The 25,401-nt window shown below is 34.0% G+C and overlaps 1 protein-coding gene across 2 annotated transcripts in view; it reads right to left on the reverse strand.

Moving 5' to 3' along the window:
- Positions 1-25,401, reverse strand: part of ATF6 (activating transcription factor 6) — a 182,928-nt gene that overhangs the window by 135,300 nt on the left and 22,227 nt on the right. For both annotated transcript variants that reach the window (XM_051999154.1, XM_051999153.1), the window contains exons 5-7: positions 23,691-23,820; positions 22,739-22,942; positions 12,018-12,238 (exon numbers count right to left, since the gene is read on the reverse strand). In XM_051999154.1, coding sequence (XP_051855114.1) covers positions 12,018-12,238; positions 22,739-22,942; positions 23,691-23,820 — 555 coding nt within the window. The remainder of the gene's footprint in view (positions 1-12,017; positions 12,239-22,738; positions 22,943-23,690; positions 23,821-25,401) is intronic.

Consider the following 25,401-nt stretch of genomic DNA (forward strand, 5'->3'; position numbering starts at 1 on the left):
AAAAAAAATAGCAAAAAGTACAATAAATGTATCTTTTCTTAATATGGCAAATTATATCTATCTAAAATCAAGAGAAAGTATTATATTTATTGTAGACTACTAGTATATCTGGAATAGTCTGATCCAATTATTATTTCTAATCATCTCATTCTCTAATCACTTATCTTACCACCCTTAAAAAACCACATACAGTTGTAAAGTATTTCAAACTGGCTATATAAAAGCTGGTATTTTATTATTAAACAAGCATCTACATATTTATTTGGCCATAAAAGAGGTTTATGTAAAAGAACTTTCATAAATGGCTTAATTTTTTTAAAAGTTGGATTAATCAACAATCAATATTCTAGTCATATTCCCTTTTATTTTTTTCAATTAAAAGTATTTATGGGTGGGTAAACATTAATAAGTCAATGTGGAAGAACAGACTAATAACCCTTTGAGCATGTAATGCTGCTAGTACTTGAAAGGCACATATATATATTACATATTGAAGATAGAGTAAAATATGATTATTAGAAGTTCATACTAATATTATAGACTGACACATATGTCAAATCTTGGTTACATTGGGATGAATTATCTACAAGCTTCACATGCTTATGTGTCCTGATTTTTTAATCTCTAAATCTTCTGAGATTATGAGGTCGATCATTAAAAAGATCAATAGCCTCTCTATCATGCTTGGTTATAAAGACTATGGATTATCCTGAGCAAAATACTTTTAATTTTATTTGAAACTGCTTCTGGATCACAACTAGGTGGTGAAATGCATAGAGCACCAGCTCTGGAGTCAGGAGGATATGAGTTCCTGAGTTCAAAACTGACCTCAGACATTTGACACTTCCTAATAAGTACAACTACCTTACTGAATAAATAATTTTTTTAAAAAAAGAAATGACTTCTAAATTACAGATGGCAGATTGTCCTGTAATGTTTTATACATTGAATAGATGCTCACTAAGTTGGTTAAAAGCATATTACTATAAATAAAAATAAACACATGAACAGAATCCATTCTTTTAAAAGAATGTTGCTATCATTATTGGTCAACAGCAACAGAAGAATGAAACTGAACCTCACAGTTCTAAAAAAAAAAAAAAAAATCAAGTGCAATAATATTTATTATTACATATTTTTAAGGCTTTGCCATGCCTTGTTAAACAAAGGTAATCTTGGATTTCATAATTAGTTTTAAATTGCCTTAAAAAAATTTGGATTTTCATTATCCCTCTTTTATTTTATTTCAATTTCATTTTTGATAATCAAAACTTAATTTACTTCTTTCTGTTAAGGGTATTTATAATGCAGTTTCTGTGGGTTTCATACTCAAGAACTCATAATGATATTCTCCAAAAAAAAAAAAAAAAACTCTAATCCATTCTCATTGGAAACTCCTACCCTGGTAGGCTTGACCAACTCAAGCCAGTTACTCAATCTCTTCTCTTTGAAAAAGCTCATTCAAAATTGGCCTGAGAACATCTCTTATTGTTTGTCCCAATCCCAACTTTCTCAGAAACACAAAACAGGACATGTTTCTATAAGGCCAAAAACAGTAAGGTGAGCCAGAGGAGACAAACAAATTCACATTAATAGGCCAGTGAATTGAAAGAATCCAAATTATCTAAGTAAAGCAAATTCTCTGGTTCATAAATACAAATGTTGCAAGTATGAAATTATAGTTTTGTTCTGTAATAGTCTAGAGAATTAGGTCCAATTTAGTCAGAATGAGGTGCAGTGGTTTTTAAAGTTCTGGCTATCTGTAATATTTAGTGGTAAATCATGTTAAGGTTATCCTTTAATTACTCTCCCTTTGTTGTTTATCATATGCCTACCTGCCTTCTCTCTGCTTCTCAAATGGACAGGTGGCTTTGTCAGCTGAACATTCACAGTAAATGTGGTCTTCAAGAAAGAAAAGACCCATATAGACTTGTTTCCTTCCATCTCACATTTGCTTCTCAGGGTTTCAGGATATTTCCCTGATGTCAGACATAACAAGTTTTCAATGGTGAAACTATTTCCCCAAGTGTCTCATTCATATCAGTAGCATTCTCTTGGATGTCATTACAGAAACTAAGAACAGAACTTTGAAAGATTTATTCTTCTATACCAGATAACAAGAGTGTACAACATTTTTTAAAATTAAAAATACAAATGAGAGTAAAATATAAGTGCCAACCTCAAGACCACATGGAATATGAAAATCATCAGGGAATGGACTCAAGTCCCAGCAATTATGACCAATGACTAGATAAATCAATTAATTTCTCTGGACTTTAGCAATTGTATGTGTAAAATGAGGAAAATTAATCAAAAGACCTTTAAACTCTGAATGCTTTGAAATCTATAAAACAAGAACTCTGTTCACTGTCTTTTTCTAAACAAATATTTCAGAGAAGGAAAATAAAACACCAGAATGATCATTCAAGATAAATATTTAAAGTTCCATTGAAGATGGCATTGTAAAAGGTCACAAAGGCACCTACCTCTCCCATCTATATGTATTCCTGAAAAGATCTAATAACAGCCCCAGGAAACAAAACAAAACAAAACAAAACAAAAAAAACATAGATCAAGAAATACAAAAAACTCGTATGTATCTATAAAACACTCTTTGCAGAAATAAAGATAGACCTAAATAATTAAAGGAATTAATTGTTCATGGTTGGCCGTGACAGTATAATGACAAAACTAATTGATTTGCTTGTTCAGGGATACACCAATCAGACTTGTTAAAAGGGTATTTACTGAATTAAAAAAATTCATCTGGTGGAACAAAAAGTCAAGAATCTCAAGAAAAATATTGGGGGGAAGAGGAGGAGAGGGGCTAGGAGTAGGGAAGGAAGTGCCCTGTAGGTCTAGATATCAAGCTGTATTGCAAAACAGTAATCCACAAAATTATTTTACTCTAATTAAGCAAAAAGCTGATCAATGGAATCTGTTACATATACAAAATTAAAAAAACAATTTAATAAATTCATAGAAACCAACTATTAGAATTTTGTCACTATTTAACAAAAACTGATGAGAAAACTAGAAAACAGTATGACAAAAACTAGATTAGACCAACATCGCTATCATATACCCTTATAACTTTCAAATGGCTATAGGACCTAGATATTCAAGATCTCATTATAAATTAGAGAAGCATGAAAGAGGTATCTTTCCCACTATGGAAAGAAGACTTCATGACCAACTAAGGGAGAGAGAGAATTCTAGCAGATAAAATAGACAATTTTGTTTACATAAAATATAAACACTTTTACCTAAATAAGATAAATGCAGTTTAAAATTAGAAGGAAAAAATTTTTTTTTAATCTTCACAGCAAATTTCTCTAATAAACATCAAATATTTAAGATATATAAGAAATTAAATAAAAAAGTCATTCCTTAATAAATAAATGATAAAAGAATATGAACAGGCAGTTCCAAGAGAATGAAACTATTAACTGCCACATAGAAAAAGATTATGTAAATCACTAATAATAATAAAATGCAAATTAAAACGCTAAAGGTCTGCCTCATACCCATGAGACTAGCAAAGATGATTAAAAAAAGGAAAAAAAAAAACTGACAACCCTTGGAAGGCACATGAGAGAACAGGCATACTAATGTACTGTTGGTGGAGCTTGTGAATTGATCCAGCCATTCTGAAAAGCAATTTGGAATTACAAATAATAATCCACTAAACTACACATATCCTTTAGCCCAGCAATACCATTAACACGCACTAACTCCAAAGAAATCAAAAAGAAAAAGAATCCATAAGTACTAAAATATTTTTAACATCACTTTTAACTCCCCCTTCCCCCCCCAAAAAAAAGTGGAAAGTAAAAGTGTGCCCCATTAATTGGGATATGGTTTCCAATGTGATATAAATATAATGGAATAGGACAGTGCCTTAAGAAATAATCAAGAGGAGGAATCCAAAGAAACTTGTAAAGTGAGCTGAACTAGGAAAATTATTTATTCAATGACTACAAAGCAATTTAGGTGATACAATCGAACAAGCACTAAGCCTGGAATCTGAAAGATCTGATTTCAAATCTGGACTCAAGCATTTACTAGCTATGTAACTCTGAACAGTCTGTCTGCCTGAGGTTCTTCTACTGTAAAATTAAAAAAAAAAAAAAAAAGTAACACCTACTTTCCCAGGGTTTCTGTGAGGATCAAATGAGTAAATACTTGAAAAGCATTTAATCTAGCTTGCTAGTTTGCTGTCTTCCTTCCTTTCTTCCATTTTATAACATGACAAAGGAAAGCAATTTCAAAAACTTAAGAAGTTAAGTTTTTTAAGTTTTAAGAACAAAAAACTTAAGACCAATGAAATTATCAATCAAGACTACAAAAGACTGATATTGAAACAGAATACCTCCACCTCCTGACAAGTGATGAATTAAAGACATAGAATGAAACATATAGTTTTGATCATGGTCAATTTGTGGCTTTATTTTGCTAACCATACTTCTTTTGTTAAAAATTAAGAGAAGATTGGGAGAGGCAAGGAATTTTGGAATACAGAGGGCTACTAATAGGGATGCTCCCAAATTATAGTAAAATAAATACCAAGAAAGGATTTTAAATATATATAAAGAAATTCAGGGGAGACACCAACAAGAAAGTCAGCTCTATAATTTTATAATATAATACTTTTATTATAGACTTTTAAAATATATAAGCTGAATGAAACAAATAAGTTTTATATAAAATCCTTTTTCTCTTCTTTATATATGAAAATATTTATTGGAATTTGCCAAGTTCAGAATAACAAAAAATTCAAAATTATAGAAAAATTAATTTTGTGAAGTCAAAATATACAATGTAAAAGAATAAATACAAATATTTTAATAATTATATTTTTCTTCTTTCTAAAGGTTTTTCACAGGAAGGTGATAATATGATTAGCATGTAACTTATGATCTCTGGATTCCAAAATGGGTTCTCCACAAATCCTTGTCAAATATGCTCTTATGATTCCAACATGCACCCTGGAAAAAATATTTGATCTAAACCAAAGGACTATAAAGATAGTCACGCAGGGATTTTTGCATTCTCCTCATTAAAAAACATAGTGCTAAAATGTCTTGTCATCATTTATATTATTGCTAGACAGGCTGCACAAAGACAAATCAAAAAAGACTCTGACATTACAAAGGACTCTGTGGTGAAGACAAACTATTAGCTAAAGATGTCTAAAATTCCATTCTTTGGTTTTCAAAAACTGAATACTCCAAGTTCTTTTTGCTTTCTGTTTTCCATTAACAAAATTTTATAACTTCGTTAAGTTGGAACCTATTCTTAGTATCTTTCTAGTTGGTTACTATTAAGAGCAATCAGAATCAAAATGCATTTGGTTTTCTTTAAAGGCCCAAAAATTCACTCACTTTTAAATGTGTGACAAATACTGAAATCATAGGCTTAATTTTTAAAGCACATCATGCCAATAACATTACAAATTCCAGGAAATAATAATAACAACTATTCTGCTTCTCCTCCAAAGAACTTTTAAGTGCTTAATCATTATCATTAGAATCTAGGCCTCTTCACTGACAATTCCATCCTTTACCTTAGTCTTTAGTTCAGAAAGTGGCAAGTCAACTTCTCTCTCCCTGAAGTGAAAGCTCAGGGACTGTTTTTATTTTTGTTTTTGCATCTTGAGCACCTGGCACACAAATGAATGTCTGCTAAATTGAACTGTATTTCTCCTACTTTCTTGATCAAAGAAGATCCTGCCAAACTAGAATAGTCTGTCTTCTTTTTTTTCTGTTTCTTAAAGAAGTGGTGTCAGGTCCCTGAGGTCTGCATATTGACTTAGAAAATTATCTATGTTGTATTGTATTTTTATATATTTTATTAATTTCCCAATTACACTTTAGTCTGGTTTGGGCTGGACTCTTGCAGCCCAATACTATCCTTCTGTCTTAAAGTCTTTTAAAATTTATTTTAGACTTTATCTTCTTCACTCAAGAATATTCAGCTCTACTAGTTCACTATTCCCATTCCCATCTTTGTCTTCTTATGCCGACTTTCCTAATATAATTCATAACTTTTATGCACTTCATGATCACAGTTTATAATTCATTTGTTTACATGTAATTTCTAAGTTACCTCAACTCACCACAAGATTCAAAGCTCTTTAAAGAAAAACAGTTAATCCAAATGATATAACCTAGTACAGAGACATGGTGTATCATCATCATGTACCCTGTGCATGCTCATAAATTTTGATGGTGACAATCATGGTAACTGGAAATAACATAAATTAAAATGTTACCTGTTTTTAATGAACAAAACTGATATGTCTGGGAAAATTCAATGACCAAAGAGAGAAATCAGAGAGAGATAAACATGCTTTCCAATGAAGTGTCCTTTGTAGTTCTAGCATTGCCACTTACAAAGATACTCGTAAGGAAAATTTTCATAGCAAGTGGAGAGCCTGTGCTTGCTTTTTCCATCAGGAAAAGAGCCAATAACAAACTGTGCTCCCTTTAAAATATTATGTAAAGTTTCCAAAGAAGTTAGGGCTCAAAGAGAATGGTTTTACCAGCAATGGGCAACAAGAATGGGAATATAATTTGAACCAGGGAGATTGTTTCATAATAGAAACTATGGCATTTAATGCTGTTTCAGGATATGGAATGCCAAGAACTTTGTTCATGGCAGTAGCTAGACTCTAGAGAATGAAAATAACCAGATGAAGGTATAAGAAAGAAATTATGTCAACATTCCAGTCATAAAAGACCAATGAGCTTTTTTGACAAGTTCCAAATCTTTCCCCCCAACCTTATGATTTAAAAGCACTTCACAATAAACCAAAGAAAAATGTGTAGTCCTTTTATTTATTTTATTTTACACTTGTCTTCTTATGCTGACTTTTCTAATGTAATTCATAACTTTTTTTGACAAGTTCCAAATCTTTCCCCTCAAGTGTATGATTTAAAAGCACTAGTATGCGTCAATATTTTTTTTTTCTTTTGCTGAGGCAATTGCGGTTAAGTGACTTGCCCAGGCTCAAACTTAACAAAGTGTTAAGTGTCTGAGGCCACATTTGAATTCAGGTCCTCCTGACTTCAGAGCTGGTGCACTATCCACTGCACCATTTAGCTGCTCCAACAATATTCAAAAGTAAAGGGGAAAAAACTTTAAATATAAGTCCAAATAGGACACTTTTTTTTTTATCTAATCCTATTTAAGTTAGTACTATTTCTTCAATACCTAAAGGATTGACACTAAAGTCACTAAAATTCTATTAACAGAACCTAAGACTATGTTCACACTTTTAGGAAACACATATTATAACAGGTGCCCCAAAGAGAAATTTAGAAAGAAGCAGATAGAAACAGACAGCATTATCAAACTATATCTCGTCCACAAAAAATGAAGCAATGAGCATCATTAAGGACATATACGAACTGAAAAAAAAAGTATGTCAACCATGTTGTAAAAGAGATGAAATGGCTAATCTAAGAATCCACAAAAAACAAAAAGATCTAGAGAAGGAATCTAGCATATGGAGTAGATTATTTTTGAAGGATTTTTGAAAAGACTCAGACAAGAATTATAACAGATAAAAAGTTAGAGATGAGCCATAATCTAGAGTAATAAACAGAATAAACTCAACAGCAAGGTCAAACATCCTCTAATATGCCACTGACTCAACTTTTTCAAAATAGATTTCCTAAATATGTATATATGTGTGTGTGTGCGCGCGTGTGTGTGTATGTGTGTACAAATACACACACATATAATAACAATTGAAAACACTAATTATTATTTTGTTAGAAAACTCTACAGAAGAAAAACAATTTTAGCATTTCAAAATGTACTAAAACTACATTTATAAGAAAGGAATAGTACCTTAAAATCCTTTCTTAAATGATAATCTTTCCAGGTAATAATTCAGTTTTCTACTAACAATCAAGTGTTTTCCATCAACACTTTGCCAAAAATAAACATTGTGCTTATATGGAAATAATTCCCAAGACAATTAAGGTTGACTCCATACTATTCTCTACATAGCATTCTATTCAGGTCCCATCCTGGATCACTGGGCTTCCAAATGATTGATGAGAGCCATGACCCAGATCCACTACAATACTCCCCAGTTATCTTCATGTTGTGCTGCTTCTTTACCACCCCCATTTTCCATTTGTAACTCTGGAAATATTAAACAAATTAATACTACTGTTCCTGGAAAGGATATTCCATTCAATTGTCCTACAGCGCCAATCACCATACCTGTAACTTCCTTGATTAACATACCCATCCCTGACTACCACTGACACGTGTGCCGTTTTCGTCTAGAATTTAAGGTCATTCACAGAAGAAACAATAAACAATTTCGATTAAATATGAAAATGTTTTTGCACAAACAAAACCAATGCAGTTGAATTAGAAGAGAAGCAAGAAACTGGATTGATACCTTTGCAACATATTCTGTGATAAAAGACTCATTTCAAAATATATAAGGAACTAACTCCAGTTAATAAGAATAAGAGGAATTTCACAAATAATGAGTAATAGTCCAAATAACAAATGGTCAAAGAACAATTAGTAAATCAAGATTTGAATGCAAGGACCTTGCATCCAACACCTTTTGTGTTAAAAAGAATTATTAATCCCTGTCTTGTGTCACAAAATTTGTACATTCATGCAAATGTTCTTAAAGATATCAGGTTTAACCATTTAGAGCAAATAATTCAGGTTAGCACAAGTAAATCTGACAAATTTAGCTTACCTTACCATGGATGCAAAACATTCTACTAATTGTTTGGCAGTTTGCCATTTGGTACACTCAGAAATCAGTTTATGTTTAATAAATTGATTTTAATAAGTGAAAGTTTTCATTCCCCCTGAAATCTAATCCTAACCAAAGAAAGTAAATACAAATGAAAAAAACTAATTAACAGCAACTAATGTAGATATAACCACATTATTGTTGTTTGGTCATTTTCAATCACATCTGATTGTTCATGACTCCATTTGAGGTTTTCTTGGCAAAGATACTAGAGTGGTTTACTATTTCCTTCTCCAATTCATTTTACAGATGAGAAAACTGAGCTAGTTACAAATGAGAAAACACAGCTAGTAAGTGCCTGGGGCCAGATTTGAGCTGAGGATGATAAGTTCCTGATTCCAGGACTGGCAATCTATCTTCTGCATCATTTATCTGCCCAATTTAAGCAAATATACATTCATAACCAATTATTTTTGCATCAAATTATAAAGGGGGTTACTAACAGATATACTTAATAATAAAAAGTTTCCTAGAGAATGAGTAATGATGGAAAACCATTAAAAAAAACCAGAACCTACTGGGCTTATACCCCAAAGAGATACTAAAGAAAGGAAAGGGACCTGTATATGCCAAAATGTTTGTGGCAGCTGTTTGTAGTGGCTAGAAGCTGGAAAATGAAAGGATGTCCATCAATTGGAGAATGGTTGAGTAAATTGTGGTATATGAACGTTATGAAATATTATTGTTCTGTAAGGAACGACCAGCAGGATGAATACAGAGAGGACTGGCGAGACTTATATGAACTGATGCTGAGTGAAATGAGCAGAACCAGGAGATCATTATATACCTCAACAACGATACTGTTTGAGGATGTATTCTGATGGAAGTGGACCTCTTTGATAAAGAGAGCCTTAATTGATCAAAGATGGACAGAAGCAGCTACACCCAGAGAAAGAACACTGGAAATGAATATAAACTGCTTGCATTTATGTTTTTCCTCCCGGGTTATTTATACCTTCTGAATTCAATTCTCCCTGTGCAACAAGAAAACTGTTTGGTTCTGCACACATATATTGTATCTAGGATATACTGCAACCCATTCAACATGTAAAGGACTCTTGCTATTTGGGGGAAGGGGTGGAGGGAGGGAGGGGAAAAATCGGAACAGAAATGAATGCAAGGGATAATGCTGTAAAAAATTACCCTGGCATGCGTTCTATCAATAAAAAATCATTTTAAAAAATAAATAAATAAAATAAAATTCTACAAAGAAAAAAAAAAAAAAAAAAACAGAACCTCTATAAGTCACGTGTGGTAAATTCTGTATTATTCAACATGGCTAGGCAATAGAGTATTCTGGTTATTTACAATTTTCAAAGAATTAAAATTCAATAAATATACTTGACACTAAAAACATATTGAACATAATTTAATCTTTCTTTGATAAAAATCTCCCATTTGCAAATAATAGTTATCAGCTTTGGAATGGCATTATCATAAAAGTATAGAAAACATAAATGGACAGTGTCATAATCTATAATATAAATTGTTAAATTTATATAACCCTTGCAAGAAATTCTATGTACAAAATAGCTAAGAGGACATAATGCACACCAGATTGAACCAGGAATCATAAAGACCTTAGTTTAAATCCAGCCTCAGGTATGTACTAACTGTGTGACACTGAACATGTTAATTATTTGCCTTGGTTTTCCCATTTGTGAAATGGGGATAATAACAGCATCTAGAGTTATTGTAACAATAAAATGAAATAATATTTTTAGGTACTTTGTAAAACTTAAAGCACTATGCAAATGCTATTATTCAGATTATTATCCATCTTTTCGGTAATTGGCCTATTAAAGAACATATACATAGTAGGCAAGCAGTTAATACTTGCTAATTGATTTTCCTCATTTTCATTTTCACACAATCTTTTTATTCTGAAAAGGACACAAGGGAAGATGACAGGCGTTTCATTATAAAACTTGGATAATCTCTTTTTAGAGAAAAGCTTTTTGGGTTTTTCGAACATCTTCATGAAATAACATGAGCACTTAAAATTAGAAGGAACTTCACAGTACATCCAGTTTAATCAATTCATTTTATAGATAAGAAAACAAAAGCCAAAAGTTACACATGTAGTAATCACCAGAGCCAAGATTCCAATCTAAGTTGTCAAATCCAACTGCAGTATGCTCTTTCCCCTATGTTCTACTCCATTAGCAGACTCTGTTGTACTTTTATAACTAAACACACATGGACTGAATAGGGTTCGGCTTAATAGTGCCCCAATTAGCAGAAAACAAATAATAGTCAGCTATATTATTAAATCTACCTTGTGGAAATTAAAATGTGCTTCCTAATATTTAGATAATAATAACATATTAAGAATTTTTAAATTCTATTTTCTTTTAAAGAAATGCACTGAATTTGCTTTGGCAAAACAAATTTTAGAATATCTAGACTGGCATATTCCTTCTCTAGTGCTTCCATCAAGCTTATTAGCCAATGAAAGTTAATGACTATTTAATATAGAGGGAGTGTTTCCAATTTTTAAGTATATTCTTTACTGAATAAAAAATACAAGATAACTGACCACATGCTATAACTGGGTAGAAAGAGACAATACTCAAAAGCACTCTGGAGATTTTGACATTAGTAAATAGTTCTCTCTCTACCGCTTTCCCCAAAACAACTAAGAAATAGATTGTCCTGCAGAAAATAGCACAAAATACCATATAATTATAATTGATTACCTAATTGAGGTAGGAATAAGCTGTCATTAATCCAGAAGCAAGAAGACTCCAGAAGACCAAAAAGAATGCTAAATATAAATACTGCTTTAAAAAACCCCTAAAAATACAGACCCTTATCTGAGGAACTACCTATTTCAAATTAGTGAAATTTGAAAGTCTTTAAAAGAGATTGTTCTGGTGAAAGGGAGAGGTGCACACAGTTTACAAATTCATTTTGTATCAAATCATTCCAGACTTCCTATCATCTTTTTTTAACCTGGATTCTAACCTAAAAGTTTTGTTTGGGGGCCTTTATCAAAAGTTCTTTCCACTAAGGATTGCAATTATCATTTTAGTATAACCTTTCATTGGATTAGATCCCTAAATTTACTGTCAGAAAAAAAAAAAAAAAAAAAAAACAATCATCTTAGCTAGTATAGATTAACAGTAAAGATAAATTGCTATGATTTTGTTTTTTGGAGGATACCAAAAAATAAGATAAAAAACATCTGATGGCAAAGCACTTGATAGTTGAAACTCACATCTGAGCCGACACCTCTCGTGGTAGTCTGCAGGATCGGTTTAGTCACAGACAGTTTGCCTGTGACTGGGTTATTCCCCACAGGAGTTGGTAACACATTAACCACATGATTAGGTAGTTGAGTGGTTCCCCTAGTGACAGCAATGACTGGCTGAGCAGAAGGCAGAATTCCAGGTGCCTGTAGCTGGACCACAGTCGGTTGAGAGAGCACAACAGGCTGACCTACATTAGGGGAAAAAAATCAGAGATTATATATATGCCATGGAAAAAGTAGTATTTCAGCCTTTAATGTATACTGATTTACAACAAATTACCGATGTTTATTTAGGAGGCTGGAAGTTTGAATAAAATCCAATTTTTCCTTTTGAAATTAGTTATCATTAAAAGAGTGACTATAGCAATGCAATACTTCCAAATTTGTGTTCTTTCTCAGACCACAAATACTATTTTCTTTATATTTCACTTAGATAATTATAAAATACCATTCTGAACTACAGTTATTTATTTATGCATTCTCCTACCATCCTGCCTTCATGCAGAGGCCATGGCTTTATCTACTTAAGTCTCCTCAAGGATTTTGTACCAAGTTTTATAGAGTATAAGTATTTTATAAATGTTTGCTGAATTAATATGAATACCTTCTCAACTTTACAAAGAGATCAAATTTGTTCATTTAAACCTATCACAATTACTCTGATTATAATTACTCCTTTAAATTTGTTACAAATTTAAAATGCCCTAGATATACTGCAATTATAAATATCAAGTTTCTTCTGCTGAATGCAGAAAACTAATAATTTTAAATCAATGACACCTGCACATATAGAGATTATTTAACCAGGGAACTACCTTAACTAATAAAAAGCAGCAAATTTCAAAAACTAACAATCGCATGAAATGGATCCTCAGGTGAAGCAAAAGAAAAACAAAACAAAAACATGTGTACAGAGTTTTAACAGTGTACAAATAGGACCTAATAGTAATTAGAGTTGATGGGTCCACCAAACTGTTCCCTAGTCTTCATATTTATTAACACTATAAAATGATACTGCATTTGAAGGCAGTGTGCACCATAAGTCTAAAGAAGATTAATATAAAACACAGCAGTGGTATTACCAACTTGTATTAAAATTTTTACTTGCCTACTGGGTGATTTCTTTTAAATATGGCCCACTTTATAGGAAATTGGATTCCAGGGCTAATTTCCACAGTTGATTTAAAATCCATCTGGTGAAATAAGGTTCTTACATTAACAGCTAACTTAAAAATATATATATTTCTAATTCTTTTTTTCTTAAAGATATCAGTCAATGATATTTTGAACAATACAACATGACCCACATAAAATTCAGCATAGCATTTCATGAGAACCAGAGAATACTAGAGATTAAGACAATTCTCCAAAACACCTGTTTGATAGCTGTCATCTCGAAAAAAGCTCATTCCCACAAAATCAGAAAGGGGTTTCACCCAGAAACTGGAAAAGAATTCAATCCCAAGGTATGAGTTTTACAAAAACTCAAGAAGGTTTCAAATGGCTTATAAAGGTGGACTAATGATTTACATTAATGATACAATTATTACCTATGTTCCTAGAATTACCCAAGATAAATTAGGTAGAAGGAATATTGAAAAACACTTTCATGGCATTTTTAATTCCTATAACTTAAAAGAGTAAATGATCTGTAAAGACATTCATCCTGTCATTTTTCCTCTCATGATTTAATATTACTTTACCAAATCAAAAAGAGAAAAATGACTCATAAGCAAAAGTAAAAAGATATTCAGTGGACTAAAGATACAAATAAAAAAGTAATTAGGAAATAAAACAAGCAGCAAAATAAATAATATGTGACCAAGTGGGTTTTTAACTTTTAAGAAATCCCTGTGCCTGAATTCCATGTAAAGACATAATAGATCATAATATAAAAACCAAGTCAAAACTCTGAAAGAGTATCATTAAGCATTCCATAAAATCTGAGGTTAAGTTATAATTAAAAGGATTTGAAAGATTCAATAGTATTCAGTAGGCACTGGATAGTGTTCTCCAAAAGAATACTTGATATACTAAAAAAACAGAACAGAAAAAACTATGCAAAGGAAGGAGAGCATTGGTTCCAGTTTTGGCAATAGCACATAAATAAAGTAGGATGTGAAATTAAGAAGCAAGTAGTTTTGGAATAGCTCTCAAGATTCATTATGGAACAAATTCATGGCAGTACTACAGTAATGGGCCAAAACTCTCTACTTGAAATAAGAATTCTTATAAGGTGTTAATTCAGTAGAATTGATAAGACAATGGTTATCTAGTTTAGCATGATGATGAATAGTTCTCTAGTTCAGTATGACTGATTTAACCTTACAACAAATAATGGCTCCCTAGTGATATACTGATTGGTTTATATTCAGTATACTGTAAATGATCTAATTATAATAGAGCATATAAACTGGGACAAACTCAGCCAGGGTCAGATTCAGAGAAGACAGAGGACTGGAGGCGAAAGTTCAATCTCTTAGAGCTAAGGAGAGACATTTATTCCATCTCCCACCTTTGTAGTGTCTGGCTTTTCTTCTTTCATTTCTCCACTGAGACCAAGCAATTATATTGGAGCTGCTTGCACTGGACACTTCCACTGAATTAACACCTTGTAAGAATCCTTGTTTCAAATACAGAGTTCTGGCCCATTACAATATGGATAAAGTTATACCACATGGGAATGTTAACACATATTTTGGGAGCCAAAAGTGACTTGACATTATATGAATCTCCCTCCTCCATCTACTGAGTCTCTTAATTCCACAATATTCATCTATATCCTAATCAACTAGCAATTTGAATCGAGGAATTCTCAGCATATGTGCTCTGGGTATCTCTTCACATGCAAAAGAAAATGGACTTAATGTTGCCTATTTTTGTTTTCAAAGGAAGAAATCAAAGCCATCAATATAATAATATAAAAAAATATTCCAAATAGCAGAGAAGTAAAAATTAAAACAATTCTAAATGTCTAACTCTTATCCATCAGACTAGCAAAATGAATAAAAATAGAATGTGAAAAATGTAGGAAGGACTGAAGACATGCACATCAATGCACTATTAATGATGTTGTAAATTAGTCCAACTATTCTAGTAAATAGGAAAGCAAAAAGAACACTCCCAAAATAACTAACTAGTGCATACTCTTTGATCAAGTAATACAACTATTACTCCAAAGAGATCAAAGAAGAAAATGGTCCAATTGTACAAAAATATTTATAGCAATTCTTTTCTGTGATGGAAACACAAGTGAGAACAAAGTAGATACTCATCCACTAGAGAATGGTTTTAAAAAATTAAGAAATCTGGAAAGACTTGTATGGACTGATACAAAGTGGAGTGGGTAAAGTCAGTTAACAATTTATACAACTGCAATAACATCTTTAAAAAAAAAAAAACTTCAAAAGACTTCACAACTATAATCAACTCATTTCCAGAAAACAAGTAATTAATCATGCTACCCAACTCTTAACAGAAGTGTTGGCCTCAGTGTGCAGAAGAAGATGCATTTTTAGATATAACTAACAAGATGACTTGATGTGCTTGAATTTGTTAAGCCTAATCCCCACAATGGTTTTTCTTTCTTTCTTTTTTTTTCAACAGAGAGGGAATAGTAAAAAGGAAGAGAAAATAAATTTTTGCTAATAGAAAAATAAGTTATTTTAAAAAAGATTAAAGAATAAAACTTTCAAAAATACTGCCTGTTCCAATTTGTGCACATCATAAAAGTAAAACATCATGGGATATCTAAGTGACGTGCCAGACACTTAGGACCACAAATTTGCAAATGAGATGAACTTGTGATCTGTAGGCATCAGACAAAACTGGCCATTGAACTCGTATTATTCACACCAAAGAATCTGCACTCAGGTGAAAATAGTATTTCCACCTGGAAATTAAAATATCCTAACTAGTCTCCCAGACAACTAGCCTCTTGAAAAAATATCCCTGGGTCCACTGATACATCATAATTTTGAAGGGCACATCAGCAACATTCGTATGATCACAGAAGTCACAACCTCTCAAGGGTTCTCCTCCTCTTGAAGATAAGAGAGTTGGAATAGGTGATTTATCTTAAAGGTAACTTTCACTTCTAAGCCTGTGATCAAGGTTTTTGAAGGTAAGATTGATCTTTTAAATTTTGCTCAAACCAAGAAAAATAATTAGTATTCTCCAAGCACCCAAAGATGTGAAATAGAACTATCTTAAGAACAAAAGGGTTAAGACATAGCCCCTATCCCTATCTTTGGCAACTAGAGGATCCAAATCAGTTCCAATTGATCAGTGATGAACAGAACCTGCTACACTCAGTAGAATAACACTGGGAAATGAATGTGGACCACAACATAGCATTTGCACTCTTTCTGTTATTGTTTGCTTAGATTTTTGTTTTTCTTCCCAGATAATTTTTACCTTCTTTCTAAATCCGATTTTTCTTGTACAGCAAGATAACTGAATAAATATGTATACATATATTGTATTTAACATATACTTTAACATGTTTAATATGTACAGGACTGACCGCCAACTAGGGGAGGGAGTGGACAGAAGGAGGGGAAACAAGTTTTTGCAAGGGTCAATGTCGAAAAATAACCCATGCATATGTTTTGTCCATAAACTCGTATTATTTACACCAAAGAATCTGCACTCAGGTGAAAATAGTATTTCCACCTGGAAATTAAAATATCCTAATTAGTCTCCCAGACAACTACCCTCTTGAAAAAATATCCCTGGGTCCACTGATAGATACATCATAATTTTGAAGGGCACGTCAGCAACATTTGTATGATCACAGAAGTCACAACCTCTCAAGGGCTCTCTTCCTCTTGAAGATAAGAGAGCTGCAATAGGTGATTTATCTTAAAGGTAACTTTCACTTCTAAGCCTTTGAAGGTAAGATTGATCTTTTAAATTTTGCTCAAACCAAGAAAAAATAATTAGTATTCGCCAAACACCCAAAGACGAAATGTCAATGTCGAAAAATAACACATGCATATGTTTGTCAATAAAAAGCTATAGTAATAATAATGATTTTTTAAAAAAAGACATAGCCCCTATCCTTAAGAACTAACAACCTATCAAAATTGGAAGACAAAGATACACATGAATTGATCATTAACAATAAATCAATAAATGATAAGATCCATATAAACTGAATAAGAAAGGCCACTCCAAAAAGTTCAGAGGAAAGAGAAATTTCTTGAACTGGGAAGGTCAGGAAAAAGTTTTTTGTAGAACATGGGACTAGAAGTAACCCTTGCATATGTGTAAGATTTGGATAAAAAAGTATATTTTAAAGCAAGAGAATTAGTCATACATACATTAACTGATGCTAAGTGAAATGAGCAGAACCAGGAGATCATTATATACCTCAACAACGATACTGTTTGAGGATATATTCTGATGGAAGTGGATCTCTTCGATAAAGAGAGCTTTAATTGATCAAAGATGGACAGAAGCAGCTACATCCAAAGAAAGAACACTGGGAAATGAATATAAACTGCTTGCATTTTTGTTTTTCTTCCCAGGTTATTTATACCTTCTGAATCCAATTCTTCCTGTGCAACAAGAAAACTGTTCAGTTCTGCACACATATATTGTATCTAGGATATACTGTAACCTATTCAACATGTAAAGGACTGCTTGCCATCTGGGGGAGGGGTGGAGGGAGGGAGGGGAAAAATCGGAACAGAAGTGAATGCAAGGGATAATGCTATAAAAAATTACCCTGGTATGCGTTCTATCAATAAAAAGTTATTTTTTAAAAATCAATAGAATTGTAAATAGTTATGATATTTATCAACACAGAGCAGAAATAATCATACTAATGTAAAAAAAAAAAAAAAAAGAGAATTAGTCATAAAGAATAGGTAGGATTTCAAGATGCAGTAAAGGGGGTAGGAGAGCATTCCAGAAATAGGGAACAGTATAAGCAGAGGCACAGAGCCAATGAAAACAAAGTTTACTCATGTGAAAATTTCCTATATATGGAGAGATCTTCCAGAGCTCCCATTTAAAGATACTGCACTTACTGCATTAAGAAATTAATGCAGTATTAATGCAGATCATTCAAGAGAATGATCTAATAATTAGGATATAATGTGATGCTGAGTTAAGAGTACAGTATGTACAATAAAAGTTCAGGAAAACTAAAAGTTTCAGATCCTGATTCTGCCATTTAATACCTCCTATTTTATACTGAGTAATTATAGGAAAAGAAATTGATGAATATATTCAATTCCTCAAGGTTTTTTGGGGACTCCAAATATGCCAAAAAGTTTCCTATATCTCTTTGGTCCTTTGTAACCACCCTCCTTGAAAAGGCCTACCCAACAGATTTCTCCACTTTTTCTCTTCTCACTTTTCTTAACCCCTTACACCTTGTGCTTCTGACCTCATAATTCCACTGAAACTGCTGTCTCCAAAGATCCTAACAATGCCTCAGGTGCCAAATACAATGCACTGCCTTTTCTTATATCCTGAATCTCCTTGACTCCTCTGCATCTTTTGGCTATTGATTGCTTTCTTCTTTTTTGATATTGTCTTCTAAGTTTTCAGAATACCACTCTTGTGGTTCTCCTCCTGCATGACTGCTCTTTTCTGTCTCCTTTGCTGGATCTTTCTCTAGGTGACCCTCAATTTGTGTCCCTCAGGGCCTGTCATAAACCCTCTTCTCTTCTTTCTCTTTACTACTTTTCTTGGCGAACTTAAGGGCTCCAATGGATTTAGTTACAATCAATGCTAATGAATCTCAAATCTACTAACTTGCCCCGATCTCTATGATGATGTCCAGTCTCCAATCTTCAGACATCTCAAATTGGATATCCACCAAATATCTTAACTTCAATCTATCCCAAAGAAAAGTCATTATCCTTCTTAAACTATCCCAGCACTACCACCTTTTCCATTTCTAGAGATCATCCCAATACTAGAGAATCCTTCCATCCTTTTAATTCCACTCCTCCCTTTACCCCCCGCAAGGTAATCTGCCAAGGCTTGTTATTTTCATCTTGGCAACATCTCTTAAATATATCTCTTTCCTCCTCTGGAGACATCATCAACTATTCTAATATAGACTTCTTCACCTCACACTTGATTACTGCCATAGCCTGCTGGTGGATCTCCCCGCCTCCAAAGTCGCTCCACTCCAATCTATCTTCTCCATTCCACCACCAAAATGACTTTCTAAAGCACAGGCTAAACTATGTCATCCCCCTACTCAATAAACTCCAGTAACTTCCTATCACTTCCAGAATCAAAAACAAAATGCTCTGTTTAGCATGTACTCCCCAACATAGGGGCACTGAACTGACTATTCCACAAAGATACTCCATCTTTCAGAATCGAATATTCTCTCTGGCTATCCCCCATATTTGGAATGCTTTTGCTCTTATATTCCAACTATTGACCTCCCAAGCTTCCTTTAAGTCCCAAATAAAATCTCATCTCATGTTGGAAACCTTCTCCAATTTCTCTTAATTCTAATGCCTTCTCTCTGTTAATTATTTCCTATTTATCCTGTATATAGCTTGCTTTGCATATATTTGTTAGAATGTTGTCTTCCCCGTAGCTAAAAAAGGTTCTGCATACAGACCCAGTTACATAGGATGTCTCTGACTATTGTCTGAAGATCAGTCTAGCTAAGAGGAATTCATGAAATCATCTACTAGGCAGAAGTTCTTAACTTTTTTAGCATCCTGGTAAGCCTACTGATATCTTCTTCCCAGAATAGCTTTTTAAAATTCATAATTAAAAGAAATGCTAAATTTCAATCAAGATCTTAGGGAAAGGGGCAACTAGGTGGCACAGTGGATAGAGCACCAGCCCTGAAGTCAGGAGGACCTGAGTTCAAATCTGGTCTAAGAAACTTAACACTTCCTAGCTGGTGTGACCCTGGCAAATCACTTAACCCCAATTGTCTCAGAAAAAAAAAAAAAAAAAAAAAAAAAAAAGACCTTAGTGAAAATGAAGATACAACTTTTTTGTCACCTAAATTCCAAAAAGGAGCCTATCCTTGAAATAAATCCACAAATCCCAAGTATCCTTGGACTCTAGGTTAAAAAACGTTGGGACTAAAGTATAGGAGATTTTCTCCTGTACCAATGCCAGGCATCATACAGGGATAAAACTAAAAGTATTAATTTTATTAGATAAGCCATGTCGTAACACTGTCCTACTATATCTTAAATAAATCCAACAAAGCTAAGTCCAAAAAAGGAGTGGTAAATTGATTTGCAGAAACTTGCTTAAATATTTAACAACTTACTCTCACATGACATCTTAAAATCTACAAAATGAATTCCTCCCAAATACTGTCAGGTTGACAACATTAAGAGCTATTATCTGCATTTCACAGATGAGGAAGGAGAGACTCCAAGATATAATGGACTTAGGGTCACACAGTCTCAGATTTGAACTGGGAGAGACTGCAGAGCTCACATCCAAACTCTTTATTCAGCAGAGGAGGAAGCTGAAAAGCAAAGAATGGAAGGGAATTGCCCGGAGCCCCACAGAAAGGGAAAGAGGACTCACAGCACTTTCTCTGGAGACCCCAAGGTCTCCATAGCAGTGATCTGACACTGATGAAAGCCAATGACGAGCAATAGGCTTTACTGCACTATCCTGGCAAAGCTTTCTCTAGCTGCATGGGAACCCACAAGGTTTTTGATATTTTTCTCAAAAACCTAATTCATGTGTAGATGGGGTTACTTTGAGTATCTCAGGCCATCTGCTGGACAATATAGGCAATACACATACATTTCACTGAGATTTGAGCACACTTCTACCTACTAGTGGGGAAGCCAAAATCTTAATTTTACAACTATAGAAACTGGGGTGCAAAAAGCTTAAAAGAAATCTTCATCAGGACCTTGGCAGAGAAAAGTCCCAAACTGCAATGGCCAAGTTTATTCCCAGGCTCAGAGAAGCTCACCTGGAACTAAAGCCAGAATGTCTGTTAGGGCACTGAATACAACCCCTTCAGCGTGAGGCAGCTCAGCAAATTGTTCCAGGACATGGCCAGAAGGGGCAACCCCACAACTCCAAGTTCTCTGCTCTTCTCACTGGGCCCCCCACCTCTTCAGACTAGGAAAAATCAATCTGCCACCACAATTTACACACACACACACATGCATGTTCAAGCATACACATGTAAACAATGCACACATGCACCAGACTATGCACACATCCTGACTACATGCATCCCTGCGCTGCACACACGCACACACAGGCACACGCACATGTGCCCAATGTGTGGGCAGATACACACCTTTTAAAGGCACACATGAGAGATTACATTTTCAAGGGACTGGAGACTCAAGAAAGCCAAGCAGAAAGATGGAGGCAAAGCCGCCAGGATTATGCCTCTCCCGTTGTTGGGGCCTTAACCAGCCCAGACTCACTTTACAGAGGAAACTGAGGTTAAGAAAGGACCCGGCCTTTCCCCATTCACCCAGCCAACAGACGCCCAAGGCAGAACTGCACAGGACTCTCTGCTCACCAGTGCCCCTGGAGGTCGGGCCTTGGAATTGGGCCACATCGGAATTTCACCTCTGACCCTGAAGACCTGTGTGATCACAAGCCAATCACTTCCTCTCTCAGGCTCACTTTCTACAGCATCTGTCCCGTGGAGATTCATTATTTCTTCAGCAAGCAGTTATTAAGCACCAACTCTGTGCCAACTCTGTGGTGTTAGTTACAAACACCAAAACAAGACGGCCTTTGCCCTTACAGTCTATTAGGGAAGGAGGGCAGTGTAATGCTTATATCACAGGGATGTTAAGAGAATTAAATGAGACTAAAAGAGCTTTGCAAACTTTTTAGTACCATATAGATTGCATTTATTCTTATTGTTGCTGCTGCCAAGAAAGTTTCCTGGGGTTTATTTTCATTTACATTGAGTTTGATAAAACTCATTGGTCATATGCCTTCCACTGAAGTTTTACTCTCATGACTGACCCTGGCCACTGGCATTTGCTGACACTGGAATCCTGAAGGCTATGCTTACAAATCTGGGGATCCAGCAGATTTTAACAAGCAGGAAATGCCTCAAGTGTGGGCTTACCTACAGACTATGTTTTCTGTCTACAAAAGCTTAGAGAAGCTCCCTGGCAAAAGGCTAACCACTAGGTGACTCCTCTTTTTTGTTTCCCAAACAAATAAAATCATGAAAATATCTACTAAAGTGCTATGAAGTTGAGATTTACATTGGTAGAGGTTACCCACACTAAGAAAACAGATCTTTGAAGTAAATTTTCAAAAACTCCAGAGTCGTGTTTCTCCATATTTCAACTTCTAAATGAAACAACCACATTAAAGAATTAGGAAACTTGGAATTCTGTCCAACACTAAAAGCAAGACATCAAGAAACATATTCTCAATTTACCCTTTCCCCAGTATCTGACATCTTATAAAAATTTGTAGGAAAGAAACATTTATTGTCTGATAGCTACAGGGATATCATTAAAAATAATTTTTGTTATAGATATCATAATTATTTACTCTATCCCCAAATAATCATGTGTAAACTGCAAAAAAGTAAATATAAAGAAAATTTTGTTTTGTATTTAGTTACAAAAGTCTCCTCATATAACAAAGCTCTGTCCTTTAAGACCACATCAATCCCTGCTTCTTAAGACACATCTTGTCTTCCAAACATACACAGTCACAAATCTTTCATCTTGTACCTTTAGCAGGTGCAGGTTGAATATGAATAACAGGTTGCTGCTTTGTCAAGGGTAGAAGCGTTGGGAGTGTCTGAATGATGATTGCTTTGGTTGGAATACTAGAATTGGCTTGACTCTTGGGTACTGCTGGCAGAAGTAAAGGCTTGGGCTGAATTGAAGGCTTAGAAATGACGTGACTTTGTTTTTTTGGAGTTAGTCCATTTACTAGAGAAAAAAAAACCAAACCACAAATGAATCTAAGATCAATTAAAGTTCTAAAAATAAATATTAATATATTTATTTTCTATATATTATACTCAAATACTTAAATGGATCTATGATCTAATTAACCAGGAATTCTTTCCAATGATGCAAACCATAACTTATCCATGCCTGTCCATACTATTTGAATCTCATTCTCATTCTTCCAGGTGTTCTACACAAGAGATCTGCCCTTCCTTACTTTCACCTGATGTCTTGAAGGTATCAGGGGAGAACTCTCACTGTCCACCTGCCATTCTTCACTGTCACCATGTGACTTGCCGACTGTTTCCTCCTCTTATACAATTCCTAGATAATGTCTTTTACACTTTTTCTTCTATATATTATCTTGGTTAAATATTGGTCATAAAATAGGTACATTAGATTGCAGAACAGATATCACTACTTAAAAAAATAAAGGCTACTTTTAAGAATTATTACATCTATTTGATGATGTTATTAACTAGAAACATCAAGATATTACATAGGAAAACAAAGAAACAAAAAAGATTCCTTCCTTCTCTAATAAATTTGGAATCATCATGGACAAATATTACATCTCCATGTAATTTATGGAGTTTTATCTCCATTTATGAAACACACAATAAAAGCAAGAAAGCTTATTTATAGTAACTCACTCTAGAACTCCCCTGGAGAAAGTGAACATAAATCTATGTGATAGTAGAATAATTCATTAAAAGAAAAGAAATACCAGTCCTGTTTGTGCCACCGATGATGGGCTTGTCTTCCTTTAGTAACTCCGATGAGGAAGGACTGCTAGAGGTTTCACTGTACAAAGAGAGGGGAGATAGCTGGGAGCTAGATGATAAATCCAGCTCTTCCTGTAGCAAAATAGAAGTTAAAAAACAAATGCGATTTTATTTTGCTTCTCTTTTTTTCTTGTGCAGATGATAATTGTATAAATATGTATGCGTATATTGGACTTAACATATATGTCTACCATGTTTAACATTTTTTGAACTAGTTGCCATCTAGGGGAGAGCATGGGGGGAGAAAAGGGAGAAAAGTGGAAACAGGACTTTGCAAGGGCTGCTATTGAAGAATTGTCCACACATATGTTTTAAGAAATAAAAAGTTTTAATTAAAAAAAAATGCAAAAAGTTGTATTTTTTTTATTAATTCATTCCAAAAAAGCATTTTAAGAGTGCTTGTAGGTCTAATATTATACTAGATATTGAATTATATGTGTGATAGCACATACTAAGTGCTAAATCAATATGGTGGATTTTTTTTAAAACCCACTTCACAGGGAAAAAACCTGAAATTTAGCAAATATAAAACATAAGTGTGAACCAAAGTTAGTATATTACCAACCATAGATCTGACTCACCCAGATGCTTCTTCATTCCCTATGTTACCTTCTGTAACCTCTGTGATTCCATTTTTCAGCTCCAGACATTTTTTCTGGCTGTCTCCCATCCCTTTGCTCCCTATTTTCATCTGCCTCTCCTGACTTCCTTCAAATTCCAACTAATATTCTATCTTCTACAGGAAGCCTTTCTCTATCTCCCTTAATTTTAGTGCCCTCTCTCCAAAATATAACTCATTTGTACATAATGGTTTGCATGTTGTCTCCTCCATTAAACCATGAGACCAAACGTTGTCTGTGGTTTAAGGAGCTGGACATGTTTAGCCTAGAGAAAAATGACTTAACTGGCATCCTCAAATAGTTGAAGGTGGTCTGTCATATGGAACAGAGATTAAACTTATTTGGTGCAACTCTGGAAGAAAGGAGAACCAAAATGTATAAGTTACAGGGAGTCAGTCTTTGGCTCAATATAAAAAAGAATTTCCTAAGAATAGAACAGACTCCTTTCTGAGGAAGCAAGTTCCCTCTTAATGAAGATGATAAAGCAAAAGCTATCCAGGATGCTGCCAAGGGCATGTCTTACTGTTCTCATTTAGTAACCGCCACAACTGCTGAGGGATAAATCATCAAGTTTGTACAGATGATCAAGAAAGGTAGGGAGATGGAAATTAGAAGATCTAGCTATATAGCCCCAGTCTCTCCCTAAGCTTTAGCCCTGATCATCAATTTCTGGACATTTCAAATTGGCATCAGACACATCTTAAATTTGACATGTCAAGAACTGAAATCATTTTTCCCCCTAACTCTTGCTCTTCCAAACTTTCCTATTTCTGTCAATTGTATCATTGTCCTTCTAGCTTCCCAGGTTCATAACCTCATATTTTCTTTAACTCCTCATTTTTCCTCCACCCACCTTCCTGAACAGTTGTTAGATCTTGCCGTTTCTGCTTTCAAAACACCTCTTCCATTCACTCCCACATCTACTACTTTAGTCCCATTACCTATTGCCCATATTATTGTGACCGTCTTCTAGCTGTATTACCCCTCATCACTTCAATCCATCCTATTATTTGGGACCAAAGGAATTTTCCTT

Source organism: Antechinus flavipes, chromosome 4 (assembly GCF_016432865.1).
Source record: "Antechinus flavipes isolate AdamAnt ecotype Samford, QLD, Australia chromosome 4, AdamAnt_v2, whole genome shotgun sequence".
Taxonomy (NCBI): domain Eukaryota; kingdom Metazoa; phylum Chordata; class Mammalia; order Dasyuromorphia; family Dasyuridae; genus Antechinus; species Antechinus flavipes.